The sequence below is a fragment of the Nuphar pumila genome, chromosome 10 (genome assembly GCF_984573655.1).
Source record: "Nuphar pumila chromosome 10, dmNupPumi1.hap1.1, whole genome shotgun sequence".
Classification (NCBI taxonomy): Eukaryota; Viridiplantae; Streptophyta; class Magnoliopsida; order Nymphaeales; family Nymphaeaceae; genus Nuphar; species Nuphar pumila.
Window position 1 is genome coordinate 5985500 of NC_143258.1, and position 17056 is coordinate 6002555.

General features: G+C 40.8%; 1 protein-coding gene across 3 annotated transcripts; it reads left to right on the plus strand.

The window, feature by feature from the left end:
- The first annotated feature begins 8743 nt into the window (after positions 1-8743).
- Positions 8744-12930, plus strand: LOC149823359 (xyloglucan galactosyltransferase MUR3-like). Of its 3 annotated transcripts, none has more exons than XR_016435073.1 (2): positions 8744-8820; positions 12573-12930. XR_016435073.1 is itself a non-coding variant. In XM_090020035.1 (2 exons), exon 1 carries the CDS (start codon positions 9246-9248, stop codon positions 10884-10886), a length of 1641 nt encoding a protein of 546 aa, XP_089876161.1. In that variant the 5' UTR covers positions 8777-9245; the 3' UTR covers positions 10887-11062; positions 12573-12930. The 3 variants fall into 3 exon arrangements, 1 of the variants encoding a protein (XP_089876161.1); XM_090020035.1 differs by having other exon boundaries at positions 8777-11062; XR_016435072.1 differs by lacking the exon at positions 8744-8820 and adding an exon at positions 12059-12261.
- Positions 12931-17056: the final 4126 nt, after the last annotated feature.

A 17056-nucleotide genomic window follows, 5' to 3' on the forward strand; every position in this document is an offset into this window, starting at 1 on the left:
TGGGAAACAGAAAGAGATGGGTGGACTTGGTCTTTTATATGTGGACCAGACTGTATGGGAACCGGTGCGGGTTCGGGTTCGGGTTCGGGTCGGATATTTTCTACTTTTCCTAATCTTCGAAGACTGTGCCGAAGTCCAATATTGTCAGCATCGTTGCGAATCGGCATGAATCGGCCGACTCGTATCGTATCGGAAAAATCATACAAAACTGAAGTGATTCTGCTTATTTTTAAATAAACTTCAAAAATACTTTTTAATGTTTTTAATATTATCTTAATATTTGTCCTGACAATTGCCGTCTGCTGGTTAAAACTGGCTCGATTCAGAATCGGAATAGGCTGCTTCCCCGAATCGATTTGAAAATTGATTCAGGGTCCGATACCATTCTGACAACACTGCCGAAGTCTCGGTAGGGAGCGAAACAGGTCGGATGTTCATTTTCTAAGAGTGCATCCTGATCTGGATCACACTGGGTTCTTTCGGTGGATCCAGTTCAAATCCAAGATTCTAAGCTACTTGATCCAACAAGAAAAAATGGGTAAAAACTAAAAAGCTAAAAACCTATTGTAGGACAAATGGGAACGTGAAATGGTTAGGGTTCAGGTTGAATATCCAACTGAAACCGAATCTGTTTAGTCGGAGTCAGAAGCAGAAGTTGGATCAGATTAATAATCAGATTCAAATTTGGTATGAGTATTACATTCAAATCCGAATCCAAGATAGGTCCGAACCTGAATATATGCAACTATCAATCCATTAGCCATTTAAGCTACTTGGATATTGAGTTCGGTTTTAGGTTTTTTCATCTGAATCTGATTATGCAAAATCCGGTCAGGCCGATGTTTAGACCCGAACCAAATTCAACCCGTTTACATGCCTAAGGATAAAGCTTGGCCATGATATGATATGATATGGTAGACAAGAAAATAAAAGAAACATTCAAAATTATTGTTCGCTGATTTTCCTCTTCTAGGTCACCCACCATCTGTTCGACCTTTTGTTTCAACGAACGTTTCATAGGAGATTGGCGACCCCCTCTGATGGGTGACCAGGGGCTTGATGGCTCCACCCCGCCTCTCCCCGCTTGAACCGGGGATGAAGGGCATGAAACAAGGATGGAGGCGGAGATGAAGGTTAAAATCTATCCCCGTCCAGGAATGGACTTACGCTTTTTCCCACCCTAACCCATCCCCATCCCAATCCCCGCCCCGTCCCCAATCCTTTAAGGGATGACTATAGACTAAGAGAAAATGGGGCCCACCCCGCCTCGCCCCCGTTTGGACTGGGGATGGAGGACATGAAACAGGGATGAAGGTGGAGGTTAAAATCCATCTCCGTGCGGGGATGAAGGTTCGGATTTTGAAACAGGGCGGGGGTGGAGACCTTGTCCCCTGCCCCCCCCCCCCCCCCCACCCCCCAATCCACTGCCATCCCTAGGTGCAGGTTATTGGGGCTGAGGAGCAGAGGATCCCCTACGTTTGGATATTTGGCCTGAAGGGGATGAGGAGGAAACAATAGTTATTATGGCTGACACTTGTTCCCAAATGCTAAATCCCTACTGATGGACCCTCCCCCCTCGCAGGCTTCGCTACTGGTGGAGAGGATAACAAGCACTTGGAATACAAGTTTGCTTACCAAAGGTTCTCAACCTATGGCCATCTAGAGATGCACAAGCCAAGCTCAGGCTCTACGAGCTCAAGCTCATTCAAATAATAAATGGGTCAAGCTTGAACAAAGGTTTAAGCTCTGTACACATAAATGAGCCGAGTTTGAATAGGTAGTCCAGCTCGGTTAGGCTCAACAAACCCAATTAAGCTAGATTCACATAGTTATATCAAGAAATTACATTTTATATATGTATATTGTTTTTTTTTTATGAAAATACAAAAAGAGGTGTTACCTTAGTGGGTAAGTCTTTGGACTATTTTAAAGTGGCCTGGGTTCAAATCCCACCACTTATGTTTCTTTCAAAACATGCTTTTGACACATTAAAAAAAAAACATTGAAAAGTTTTTATAAATGTGTTCAGCTCAATCGGGGTGGAGCTTTGCTCGAGCCGATCCCGGGTATAGGTTGTTCAAGCTCGGCTCGAACCCGGCCATCTATCTCCGATATGAAGTTCTCTATCATTGGAGGGGGGTTGTTAATGAAGAAGATATGAGACTAGTGATGAAAAAGGGGGGCTTGGAAGGTGGCTAGGTGCACCCTTCCTGTCAACAAGTAGAAACCTGGAATGGCCATAAAGCTAGAAGAGGATCTCGCAGTTCCACTTTGGTTGCACCTCCCAGGATTATCACCTGAGCTATGGACCAGTGGCGGAGCCAAAAGTTTTTTGTTGGGTGGGCAGACTTCGGGTGGTGATCATCGACCTCTGTCGGTGGCGCAGTGGCACGAAGCTTCCATGGTGGTGAAGATCATGCATCGAGATCGAAAGCCTGTTTCGGTAGTTGAGCCACCTCCTTCTCTGTGGTGATCCCGCAGCAAGCCGAAGGTCTTCCAACTGAGGTGCCTCCTCAGCTCTCTCTCAGAGAGGACGGTCCTCGCCACAGCATCGAGGCAGAGCAACTCTGTATCGCAGGGAGGCGTGATCTCCACTCATGCCCAACCCTGCTCTGATCTTCTTCGACAAGCATTCGCAAGGAAAGAATGCAACCTCCAAATCGTGGGGAATGAAGAAGAAGACCCAAGTCATATCATATTTCGACTCGGTTTCTAATTCTGGGGTGGGCGACCGCCCACCCCTGGCTCCGCCACTGCTATGGACGAGGGATTTTTTCAACAAGGTGGCAAAAAGGCTCAAGGGCCAACTGTTGCAAATAGATTTAATTGCTTTGAATTAGGAAAGGCTGGCGTTTGCTAGGATAAAGGTAGAGTTACTACTGAAGTTTAACCTTTTTCTTTAGGTGGAGAAAATGCCATTTTAAAAGGCAGATCTTTTGAACAAAATATAGTCTTTGAGGGACAAGATTTTGCAGCATCTGTGGATCGACATACCACAACGCTGCCTACTCCCCTCATCTTAAAGCAACAATAAAAAAGGACTCCCTGTCTAAGGATGAGTGGGTGGAAGTTAAAGTTGTCAAGCACTCGAGCAGAGCCTACTCCTAAAAACCAAAGTTGAGAGTGCCAATAGATTTAGTGTGCATGAAGTGGAGGAAAGTTTGGGGGAAAAGATGAGATAATGAAGAGGACGGATAAGGGAGCAATGACGCGAGCAGGTTGTATGTTCCCCCCGCGAACACGGGCCCGCATGTTCGGGGGGTCCGAATGAGTGCCACATTGGCACTCATTCGGGAGTTATGTACGGAGGAATATCTTGGGATCCACAATATTCCTTCATACACACCCAAACTGACGAATGAGTGCCAACGTGGCACTCATTTCGGACCCGCCAACACGCGGCCCCGTGTTCCAGGGGGAACATACAACCTGCTCTCAACAATGACCCCTTATCAGAAGAGTCAAGAGAGAAGGTTGGTCTTTAAAGAGAAGGCAATCAATAATACTTCATTGAATTGAATGCAAGAGAAGAGAAAAGCTATTCATCATGAGAGAAAAAATCCCTCATCTCCTTCACGAGTGGTTAACCAAGGAGGTGAAGCAGTTTTGAGCTTAGTTGGAGGGTCAGTTGACATGGAGGTTGCCCAAAATGTTGAGTCTAGCTATCAGGGTGAAAGTTACTAGGGAGAGATACCCTATTGAATGGAGCCAACAATGATCATAAGGACATGGCTCCAAGAACCTTTGGAAATGATCATAAGGACATGACTTGAGATTTGAGTGAGAGTTGTGAGTTTTCTTTTTAAGGTGCGTCTTTCCTCCTTTGTCAAGCTGGGACCAGTTGCACCAGGAGTTTAAAATCTTCAGCACAGGCTTCAGTTTGTAAGTGGGCGTACCAAAGAAACGAGCTTGATGGTGTGAGCCACCACCGAGGCTTAACAAAAATATAAAAACATAAAAACATGAACAAATATGAAAAAAATAAGAAAATCCATAAGTATAAATGAATGAAATAAATACAAAAGGAAAGTCAAATCTTACATCGGTTAGGTAGCATTTTCCTATGATAACAAGCGTGGTGAAATTCGGGCAACACTTTGACTAGGCACAAACTCCAAAAGTGGGTGAGATAGGAGATCTGGATCCTAGGTTAGGCTAAGTGGGCTTAGCTAAGCTATCATACTATATCTAGATGAGTACGGATTTTGGCAGAGTGTGGGCGCTTTTAAATATCAAATTCCATATGTTAGAAGGGAGACCAAACCTTTATTTATAGAATTCTCGAAGGATTCCAACACAATTTCTACATATCCAGGATTTGGAGATCCAGATCTGTCCAAAGATGAGATGGAGAAATCCTATTACTTATGTGGTTCAATGGTATATTGGTTTACAGTTTTCTGAATGAAATAGTGGTCCTAAGATGCTCCTGTATTCTTATATGATTAAACATTCGACTAAATGTTGCAAATTGTTATGACTTTGTTGCAGAAAGTATAGGACTCTTGTTTTTTTTTCACTCCCCTCTTTTAAAGTTGGTAGCAGATTCCTCCCAAATGCTCCCATGAAGTATCATAAATGATTGTGTAAATTAACTTCCAAGTTGGTGTAAATTATAGAACTTGGAATCATGCGAGTATTAACTTTTTTCCATTCAATGAAATTGTAATATTTTCCACACATTATTTGTAACATTAGTTATTCATTTCACTGAAATTGCTGCAGAATTTTATTCATTTTTGTATTTTCTATATTTGTGACACATAATAAGCAGAAAAAATACAGTTTCACTGAAAAAATGTGCAAATCTGTGCCAGTAAAAATAGTTTCACTGGTGCATATCTATGCCAGTGAATCTGTTTTTACTGGCACAATTATGTGTCAGTAAAACTATATTCAATGGCACAGACTTGTGCCAGTGAAAACCTATTCACTGATGCTATCTTAGTGTCAGTGAAAACTCTTCACGGGTGCAACTGTGCGTCAGTAAAACCATAGTTTTGTTGTTTCACTGGCGCAAATTAGTGCCAGTGAGAACCTATTCTCTGTCGCGAGTTTGTGCCAGTGAAACAGAGATTCACTGGTGCTAACTGTGCCAGTAGAACCGGTTTCACTGGCGCAAAATTGAGCCAGTGAATTTTTTTTTCACTGGGGAATGTAAATTTCACAACTTTTATTGGTGCATCTACTGGCACATGATTTGTGCCAGTAAAGGCTTTTACTGGCTCAATTTCTGCACCAGTAAAACCCCATTTTCTTGTAGTGAGTTTGCACCAGTGAAACAAAGATACACTCACGCTAACTGCGCCAATGAAACAGATTCACTATCGTAGATCTGTGTCGGAAGAATCAGTTTCACTGGCATAAAATTGCGCTACTGATTTTTTTTTTACTGGCGAATGCTTTACGGACGAGACTTTTATCGGCGCATCTACTGGCACATGGTTTGCTCCAATAAAGGATTTTACTAGCGCAATCTTTGCGCCAGTAAAACACCATTTTTCTTTAGAGTGCCACCCGTGGGTTTTGAACTTGTGATGTCTCGTCAACTTAGTGACATTCACAAGTCACACCTACCAGATGAGCGAAGCCCTTGTGGACTACTTTTTAAATTTGCTAAGAGAGAGAGAGAGGTATGATATGTTAGCCTGTCAGGGTTTTTTGTTTTATTCACGCGTTATAAAGATGGGATTCCTATCGTAGCGACAAAAGTTTAAAATGGCAAAATTTAGTTTTTCAAAAACTCTTGAGAATTTGAAATTTTTTCATAAATCTCTCAGTTTTTTTTGGCAAAATCTCCACAATAACAAATAAATTAAAATATATAAAAATATTTAAAAATAAAAACACACTTTTTTTTGTGACAAATAGCTGTTTAAAGTGTAAATATTGCATTTAAATTATGGCATACATTCATACTGGTTTTGATTTTAACCGCTATTCTCACCTCCATCCCCATTTTATGTCTTCCATCCCTGGTTCAAACGGTGCGAGGTAGGGCAGGGCTCTGTTTTTCTTCGATTCATTGCCATCCCTAAAGGTATTTTAGTTATTTTACTAACGAAGATTAGGATGGGGGTGGAGCTGGGAAAAGCGTAAGTCCATCCCCGCCTCTGTCACCGCACGGGTTTGGTTTTAACTTTCATTCCTACCTCCATCCCCATATCATGTCTTCCATCTCAGTCCACACTAGGCGAGGCGGAGAGGGGCCCTGTTTTCCGATCCACTACCATCCCTAGATGGGGGTTTGGTGATAAATAAGTAGAATCCGAGTCCAATACATGGAGCCGGGTATGGTTTGTGAATTTTCATACCAAACTCGGGCCCGACCTAAGTTTTGATTAAGATCCACAAATTTTCAATGTAAAAATATTAATAATTATTATTTTATCTAGTATGATTGAGGTCTGGTTCATGTAATCTTTATAGGATTCAGGTATGGTTTCTCTTATGATGGGTTCGATTAGACTTGAGTATGGACCCGGTACCATAATTTCAATCAGGTTTGGGTCTAGTTTTATATGAATCCAAACCAAACCCGACACATTGACACCCTTAATAGGCAGGAGAGTGTTGCTCATATTAGTCAATAAAATATTAATATACAATAAGTTAAATATAAATTCACATAGATGTACGTGTATGTACATGTATTTTCAACAACCTTTTCTAGATATAGATATAGTAGTGGTTTAAATTATTTAAAATATTAAAGTGCTACTTATATTCAAAGTGTCCAAATTATAATAGTTAATAAAATATAACATACCTCAATAGAAGTTTCTATACACATTTACCCATGCAGGAATATGCATATGCGTTCCCACATCATCAATAATATGCACATGACCTCAAGAAGTTTGCTCCAACTAGGACGGTTTATTATGTTGTTTATATCATGTTTTTATGGGATTTTGTATCATCAGAAAACAGAACACCTCACTCCCTCTCTCTCTCAACTTGAAATTATTGGTTGGCAAAAAAACATTCTTTTTTTATATTTAGAATTTGACATTATTGAGAATAGTTAATAAGCTTTTGATTTGTTTGTTAGCATAGTTGATTCTATTAATTTACATATTTTTTTTATTGATGAGTAATTAGGTCTAGAGTACCAATCATATCAAGACCCGAACTGACACCCGAACCTTTTAAGACCCGAACCAATAATACCTGAACCCTTTAACCCATATGGGTCTACTTTTTTCACCCATACCTAGACCCGAGGCCGACTCACATTAAAGCTTGTCTATTAAAGACCCAAACAAATTATACCTGGCCCATTAACCCATATAGGTCCAGGTGTACACAAACCCAAACCTGAAAGAGATTGGGTCGGGCTTGGTTCTGACTTTTAGACTCAATTCAAAATCACTTTTGATAAGACCCGGACCAGTTGCATCCCTAGTAATAAGTAGGGGTGGCAATCGTGTCGGGTTGGCAGGTCAACCCGACGGGTTGGCAGGTAAGCATACCTAAACCCGAACTCGACCCGTTTATTAAACGGGTCGGCTGTGGCAAACATGAACCCGGCCCGTTTAATAAACGGGTAACCCGACACGACCCGCCAACTCATTTAATAAATGGGTTGGGTCGGGTCGTGTAAATGGGTTCTCAGGTTCGTGGGTCAGGTTGGCGGGTCGGGTTGGCAGGTTGACCCACCCGCCTAACCCGTTTATTAAACGGGTCAGGCGGGTTGGCGGGTTTGCATACCCCTAACACGAACCCGACCTGTTTAATAAACGGGTTAGGCGGGTCAACCCGTTTATTAAACGGGTTCATTTTTTCCAAACCCGAACCCGCCTAAGAGGCGGGTTGGCGGGTAGTGTCAGGTTTTGCCACCCCTAGTAATAAGTACATTTTACATATATTTTATAAGAGTCACTAGAATTTGAGAAATGAAATATGAGTTTTTTTTGCCTCGGCACCGTGAATTTACTAAGAATCAACCATTAGATTGTGTAATTTTTTATGAAAAATATGATTTTTGAATGCTTGAATAATTATGAAGATTATGAGTCATTGATTTTAAAGCATAAAAATCTCATTTATAAATAAAAATCAACTGATTCAATAACGAGTTCTTATAAAACCAAGCATGTAGATCACATCTGTAACGATTAGATTGAAGAGAAAAGAACAAAAATCCCATAAAACTGACGGTTCATACATTAGTTCTCATATTATAGTGACTCTTTTATATTACAGAATATATGAAGGAAATGTTGGTCTTCTAAGTAATAAGTTTACAGATCGTATGCAATGAAACTGTATTTGTTTTTGCAAATGAGTTAGTTTGAACTTAGCTCAGTGGATTTAAAGTTTAAATTTTATTATTTTTAATATAAAATAAATTTTTTTTTTTATTAAAAGCTCAGTCTTTAGCTCGGTTAACTCAAGCTTGTGGTATGAGCTCGGGCTCGACTCGGCGCGTCACAAGATTGAGCCGAACACGTGAGGCTCGTTTGGGGTTTTCACTTTTCAGCGTGGCTTAACCGGCTAACCACACATGGGGAATTTCTGCAAAAGGTTAAGGGTATTATTGTCATCGTAAGTTCACATTCCTCGCTTCGACGGTGACCACGAGTACAGTTTCAATTTTTACAGGCTCAGCCGGTGAGGCCCTCGTTCCATAAATCGCCGCGTCATCGTTATGCTGCCACGTGGCGAGAAACTCCACCGGCTACCGACGTCACTCCGAGATAGAACTAGCGTCGCCGTTTCCCTCCCTCGTCGCGTAAAACCAAAGCCTTCCTTCCCTCGGAAAATAGACGCCGGGAATTTCTTCCTGCGAAAATTCCCATCGCTCTCTTCTCTAAGGTACGGAATTTTTTTCCCTTGTTCGATTCGTTTTCTCCCGTTTGGCTTAAGTTTGTTTACTCTCTCGTTCGAATTCCAGTGTTTGTCTAAGAGAACAGAATTCGAATTCGAACTCTTTTGCTAATAATCTCAGAATTCATTGTCACCGTCAGATTCAGAAATTCTCGCTAGGGTTTTCGTTTGTTTCCATTTTTGCTTGGGGTTTGGATCTGGGGTTTCGTTTTTTGGTGGTATGGTTCAGATTCTTTCATTGTTTGATGAATTTTCTTGGGTCTGAGTCCGTTTCTTGGGTCTGAGGCCGTGGGTGAAGATGAATTAGGGTTAGGGTTTTTGGGCTCTTGGGTGGGTTTCGGGATCGGATTGGCCTTGGAATTGGGGGTTTTCCAGGGTGTGCCGTTGGGGTGTTCTTGGGGCGTCATGATATAATGGAACGGCGATTCACAGCGGGACTGATGGAGAAGGGGGGAGGGAGATTCGGGATCCGGTTCGGCTTCGTGGCGTTCGCTTCCGTTTTCTTCTGGTTCTTGCTCTTCCACTTCCATTTTTCGGTCCTCGGAGGTGGCGATGTTGAGGGGTCCGAATTGTCTCTGTGGAATCTGCGCACGAAGTCTCCGCGGAAGGATTCGAAGGCGAAGGATTATCCGTTCATGCGGGCGTTGAGAACGGCGGAGAATAAGAGCGATCCATGTGGGGGTAAATACATATATGTTCACAAGCTTCCGTCTCGATTCAATGAGGATATGTTGAAGGAGTGCCAGACTCTCAGTTTGTGGACCAACATGTGTGCATTCATCAGCAATGCTGGGCTCGGCCCCCCGCTTGAGAATGTGGAGGGTGTCTTCTCGGATACTGGATGGTACGCCACGAATCAATTCGCAGTGGACGTGATCTTCAGTAACAGAATGAAGCAATATGAATGCTTGACGAATGATTCTTCATTGGCAGCTGCTGTTTTTGTTCCGTTTTACGCCGGGTTTGATATTGCCCGCTATTTGTGGGGTTATAACATATCAGTTAGGGATGTGACATCGTTGGCACTGGTAGATTGGTTGGGGAAGAGGCCGGAATGGAGCGTGATGGGTGGTAGGGATCATTTTCTGGTCGGGGGTAGGATAACATGGGACTTTAGGAGGCTAACAGATTCTGATTCTGATTGGGGTAATAAGCTCTTGTTCCAGCCGGCTGCAAAGAACATGTCGATGCTTGTAGTAGAATCGAGCCCTTGGAATAAGAATGATTTTGGAATCCCATACCCCACTTACTTCCATCCCGCAAAGGATGCTGATATCTTCTTGTGGCAAGATAGGATGAGGAAATTGGACAGGCCGTGGCTGTTTTCATTCGCTGGGGCGCCTCGTCCAGGTAATCCCAAGTCGATCAGAGGGCAGATCATTGATCAGTGCAAGCGGTCCAAAGTGTGCAAGCTCTTAGAGTGCGATTTCGGGGAGAGCAAGTGTCATTCCCCAAGTAGCATTATGCAGATGTTTCAGAGTTCTCTGTTTTGCTTGCAGCCGCAAGGCGATTCCTACACCCGTAGGTCGGCTTTTGATGCTATGTTGGCTGGTTGTATCCCCGTTTTCTTCCACCCTGGTTCGGCTTACACACAATATACATGGCATTTGCCAAGGCACTATTGGAAGTATTCAGTATTCATTCCAGAAAATAACATTAGGAAAAGGAATGCTAGCATTGAGGAAAGGTTGCTTCAAATATCTCCAATTGAGGTGAAGATCATGAGAGAGCAGGTCATAAGTCTCATACCTAGGCTGATTTATGCAGACCCTCGGTCGAGATTAGAAACTTTGCATGATGCGTTTGATGTAGCTGTTGAAGCAATAATCAATAAAGTCACAAAACTGAGGCAGGATATCATTGAGGGCCGGGATGATGATGGCAGTTATGTGGAGGAGATCAGTTGGAAATATGCTTTGTTGGATGGGGGAGCCATCGGACCACATGAGTGGGATCCATTCTTCTCTAAGCCGAAAAATGAAGGAGAGTCGAGTGAGTCATCTGCTGAAGCAGCCAAAAAATCCTGGAAGAATGAGCAAACTAATCGATCATGAATTCCAGTTGATGCTTGATGATCTCTTAAAGCTTTCTTCCAAAAAAAACTTGGGCTTGAATCTTTAGCATGCCTACAACAGATGGGGAGCTTTCAGTTTTGTGGACGCAACACACCATTGGCAGATTCATCTGTTTCTGAGTGATGGATTATCATTTGTTTCATGCCTCTGTTCATGTATACCCTTCTTTAAGTATATAATTTATGGTTGTCTAGTTCTTCCCCTCATATTTTCTTTGCAGCATATGATGCTTATATGTTTAATTCTTTAATATTCTTATAATCTTGTAATACCAAGTTAAGTGATCAAGTCTTTTTGTTGACTGATCATGTTAGTGATATGAAGAAGCCAACGGCCGTAAAGTATGTGATTTTTCCCTCAGAAATTTGCATTCTGTTCGGTTTCTCTTTTATGGTGTTTACTGTCAGTTCAACTCTTATTTTACTTAAGTTATGTAAGATTGCTGGGAATTGTAATTCACTTTGTTCCAACTGTATGAGAATTTCAGGCTTAGATGCTTTTTTCTATTTTAATAGCCTCTGCTCCGTGAATTCGTGGTTTCGAAGTTAGCATCTTCTTGCTTTTCCTGCAGCAGGGTGAAATGTTATTGATGTGAAGGTGTAAGAGGTACTTGAGATGTTGGAAAAGTCTAAGATGGTACTTTGGTTTTTTAGTGGCCACTTTGGTAATCTTCTAGCAGGTTCCAGTTTGGATTTGTACTTATGCCATGGTTCACATATTTAGGCATTTTTGAAAGTTGGTTCTTATTTCTATGTGCTTCATGGTGAATTTTGGCCCCCTCTCTCTCTGCCAGCACACACACACACACACACACACACACACACACACACACACATATATATATATATATATATATATATATATATATATATATATATATATATATAGGAATGAAAACCTACCCACTAAGAAATATTTATCTCTACAAGGTTGAACCCTTTTTTATTCACGCTGGGTCTTTCATTCACGCTTTTTGAACCCCCTTTTGCTTCTGGGTCTTTCGTTCACACTAAGTGCACAGGTTGGACTCCTTTTTATCTTTGTTTTAAATGTGTTTTTTTCGATGGGCAACTAGTAGAACAATGTTCTAATTTTTGTTGGTTCTGATTCTTTTGAATGGGAAAATTTGGTAGAAATTGGGATCTGATTTTCCTGGTTTTGATTCTTTTTAACTGGCCATTGGTAGAATGGTAGTCTGATTTGTAGCTGTTTGGTGATTTGGATTTTTCTGTTGGATGGTTCATTTGGGGTTTGCTGAGTTTCTCTCTGAATGATGAACTGCAATTTGATGAGTGTTTGGTTCTCTGCACTATGTACCAAACTGGGAGCAGAATCTTATTCTATAGCATTTTCGGTATGTTTCGAGCAAATCAGAAGTCTTGTTTATTGGTGTTGTTTGATATTTTTTGATCTTTTTTTGGTTTTAGTTTGATATTTTTCAATGCATGAAATTGTTCTGGCAATGTATGTCGTTGGCTCAAATTGTTCTGGCAATGGGGAGAGATTGATGTAATCTTGTTCTTAGGAGACTTGCCTTTAGACAATGTTTGGCCCAAATGTGTCTGTCATTGTTCATTTGCTGATTTTTTTGAGTATTACTGAGTTTTCTTTCTCTATTTTCTTTCTTCTGCTGAAGGCATAATGGTTCTCTGTAATTTGTGTCAGATGTTGCATTAACCTGGAGGCATGCCTCATTCTGATGAGGCTACTGCACAAATCAGGTTGTAATGGAATCTCATGTTCTTAAGAAGCAAGTTTTCTGTTCTTCAGGGACCTGAGCAGTATGCACTGTGGAACTTGTTATGTTGTTGCCTGTTGTCCGGGATCTTTTCAGGAGTTAAATTGATATGAGGAAGTCTGGGATAAGAATTTTGGACGGGTTCTTTGTGTGAGATCTCTAGAATTAGAGTTCAGGTTGCTGATTTGTTGCAGAGGAAGTATATTGTGTGCTGGACTGCTTATTGAGTTTTATCACTGCCCAAAATATTTTATGATTTAAAATTCTTGTTTATTGTTGATCAAATCCATAATTTAGTTCTTTTAAGTTATTTACTTTTTGTGAGATGACCACCTCTTCGGTAGTTCATAACTCGTTTGTGATTGAGATGGCGTGGTTGATCCGATCTATTGCAAAGTTTTACTAAGAAAATAGAACTAAATTCTGAATTATGATTCATTGTTGGCATACAAAGTTCTGTAAAGTAATATTTCTGCATCTTCAAGGGAAGACCGGTGAATTATGCGTTTAGTAGCACAGATGTGATATTTTTTTCTCCTTTGAAGTACGAGATCAAGTCGTGGATCTCCAGAACATCTAAGATCTCAACTGATGAATGTGTTTTATCATTGCTTATTTTAAAAAAATAAGCTTTTGATTGAATTGATTTGATGAAAAGACATGAATATTTTATCATCAAATTTTAGAGTAATATAAACCATTGATTGTTTATCTCTTCAAAAAACACATCTAAATATGATAAATACTTAATCAAATGCATGTTAACATATTCTAGTTTAGATCAAGCGAAAATTTCCTACTGCTGCAAAAATTGTAGGGTTCCTATTAGTGACCTAGTGAAAAAGAAGGTAGGATGATTCCGATCTCATATATATCAGAGGGCAGGGAGACCATCCAAACTACTTTCAAAATTTAGTTTTAAAAGTGTTCTTTGGCCAATCTGATTGTACGGATGTAATCTCTATGGTAAAAAATATAGGCGCTAGCTCTTATAACAAATTAATAATGATATACACTTTGGATTTTATAATGTATTAAATATCAACAGTTTGAATTTTTTGAAGTTCCCTAGGTTATGAAAATCCTACTTATAGATCAAAAAATATACTAAAAGAGTGATTGTATTATTATTATTATTTATTTCAATGGAGACCACACCCATATGATCAGATTTACTAAAAAACATTTTTAAAAGTGATTTGAAAATTTTGTACCTTCCTTTGGTTGGATGGTCCCTCTTCCCTATGTGTGTACATAACCCGTTTATAAAACGGGCTGTTTTCTAAGAGCTGGTTATTAAGTTTTTATTTTTTTATTATAGAGATCATATTTGTATGGTCAGATTATCTGAAAAACAAAATGGTTTTTAAACATGGTTTGAACGGTTTGTACATTCCTTTGGTTGGACGGTCCCCTTATCCTATATATGTGTATGTGTATGTGTATATATCCTGTTCATAAGGACAGGCCATTTTCTACTATATATATATATGTGTGTGTGTGTGTGTTTTGAACGGTTCTGGTGTGCATGCTTCATGTGCACCAGTGTTTGACATTGTTTTTTGGTGATGGATGTGTTCAACATGTTCTATTTGCTAGAAACAGATCCATGCACTACAAGAAAATTGTTAATTAGCGACGGAAATTAGCGACGGATTTTTTTCGTCGTTAATTAGCGACAGATTAGCTAGAGATAGAATCTGTCGCTAATTCGCGACGGATTAGCGAGGAAACAACTTTTATCGCTAATATGTCGCTACTTAGCGACGGATTAGCGACTGCATTTTTTTGTCGCTACTTTTTATTACAAGAACACCATTTTAGCGTTGGATTTAGAGAGGGAACTATGTCGTCGCTAATTAGCGACGACGTAGCGACAGAATATATTCCGTCGCTTTTTTTGTATTTTGATTTAGCGACGGAATCATTCCGTCGCTAAGCCGTCGCTAAATGTCGCGTAAATCCCTAATCCCATCCCTCTTTCTCTTTTTCCTGTTTCGCTGTATTGCTCCCGCCCGCCGCCCTCTCCCTCCCGCCGCCCGTCGGCTCTCGCCACCGTCCGGCCGCCGCCGCTCGCCAGCCGCCGCCGCTCCCCGTCCACTGCTCGCCAGCCGGCGCTAGCCAGCTGCCGCTCCCCGTCAACCTCCCGCCACCGCCCGGCGATGCGCAGGTAATCACTTGCATCTTCTTCTTCTTCTTCTTCACGTTGTACGCCCCGGCGATGGTCGATGAGGTTGAGCCCGGGCTATCGGCGACGAACCTCGCCTGAGCTTGCCTTGCCTCAAGCTCATGGCCTGAGGTGAGGCTTCGCCTGAGCCGGGCTTGCCTCAGGCTCATAGCCTGAGGTGAGTCCTCGCTTGAGCCAGCCTCATGCTCGAGCCATAAGGTGTGCTCGTTGAGGCCAGGGTCGAGCCCTCGCCTGGGCCAGGTTCACGTCTGAGCCTCCCCTGAGGTGAGCTCACCTCAGCCTAGCCTCCATTCCTCACTTCAGTCAGGCTTGAGGTCTTGCTCATCCACGCAACATCGCCAGCCTGTTCGTTGTCCCTTGTGTGCACGTTTTCAAGATCCACAATCCTTCCATCGCCCTCACGTTGGTCCCTCAAACCTTCAAGTTGTGGGTCTTTTGCTTGGTTTGTTATTGGAATCATCAAAATCACATTTCTTCCTTAAGATTCCACATGCTTGTGTTAATTTTTTTTTCCTTTTTTCCACTTTGGTGATGATCATGAATGTGTGCATCAAGCATGAAAGAATCAGATTTCTTTTTTTTTCCTACTTTGGGCGAAAAGTTTTGTAACATTGGTGCAATTTTGAATTATACTGAAAACATGGGAGCAATTTGAAAAATTAGCCTTTAGTTTTTTCATCGAGTTCTCACTACAATTTGATGTTCAAGCTTCAAAAACAAGGTTCGGAGTGCACTTATAATTTTTCTCCCTTTTTTTTAGGGGAAGACGCTAGTTTAAAAAAATATATCATCAATGCTTCTTTTTCACTTTATTTCATCGCATTTCATCATTAGATATATCATCAACAGTTTAGTTGTTTTTTGCATTGCATAAGTGTTTGTGTTTCCCTAATTAGCTTCAATATTCATTTTAACACAGTGTTTTTTGCAGATTTCTCAACGGAACTCGCTTGTGCCCCGCCACCCGTGGTAAGTAAGTGACAAAAACAATGCAAATCGGGTAAATACCCGTAGTGAGTAAGTGATGCAAGCGCATCACATGTTATTTAATTTATTGAATGTAACACTTTATTGTTCACACACTCACTTAGTTGTTGATATCTAGGACTGCTTTGTTGGAGTTCGGAGATCATGCTGAGCATGATTTTAATGTATGAGAATAGAAGTGTTCTTATTTTTGGAGTACGGAGTCCATGCTATGCATGGTAATAGTTAGTGGGATATTGAAGTGTGTTTGCTGCAGGTACATGTTTGACATTTGTTTGATATGAATTATTTCGATGTATTGCAATGTTTGATGTGATTGTATCCATGCTTACATGTAGTTACTTTCAATTTGATTATGTCTTCCATGTGAAATTGTATACTGAAAGCATGCTTCAAATGAATGTATCGTGTCATGAATAGTTTGCACATGAAAATATTAAGTTATCAATGCATGCATCATAATTCTTGTGATTGTATGACATCATATATTGCATGATAAATTTGATATTTTCTTCATCATAGCATTCTGATGGTTCTCTTTTAACTGGTTAGGATACTATTCGTAACATCATACGACAGAATGACTGCAAACCGTGAATGGATGTACCGTAGGATAGTGGACAATGAGTTATCGCATGAATATATGGATGGTGTCGATAGTTTTATTGAATTTGCAACGACAAGTGTCAGTACGGTAGATCCCACAGGTCGGATTAGGTGTTCCTGCAAGATTTGTAAGAATAATCGATTTGTAGAACCTCATGGCGTTAGACATCACCTATACAGGAAGGGTTTTGTGAGTGGTTATCAGAACTGAACGTTTCATAGAGAAGAATTTAGAAACGATTTTGATGCACGGGTGAATGTGGTGCACGATAATCCATATACGAATTTGATATTTGATGCTGCAGGAACAGAACTGGGTTCTGCTATGAGTTCTAGTGATGTAAGAACTGCCGTAGATGAAGAATCACCAAACGATGCAGCTAGTAGATTTTATGATTTACTTAAAGATGCTGATGAGCCACTTTGGAACGGTTGTGAGAGTCACACTATCTTGTCTGCAGTTCTTCAACTAATGAATTTGAAGTTTGAGTATAATTTGAGTCAATCATGTTTTGACCGTTTGTGCATGATTGTGAAGAGTATGTTGCCTAAAGATGAGAAATTGCCACAAAATTTCTATCGTGCTAAAGTTATGGTCAACGCTCTAGGTATGGGTTACAAAAAGATTGA

Coding starts and splice junctions, on each gene's coding strand:
- LOC149823359 (XM_090020035.1), top strand. CDS start 9,246: ATGGAACGGCGATTCACAGCGGGACTGATGGAGAAGGGGGGAGGGAGA.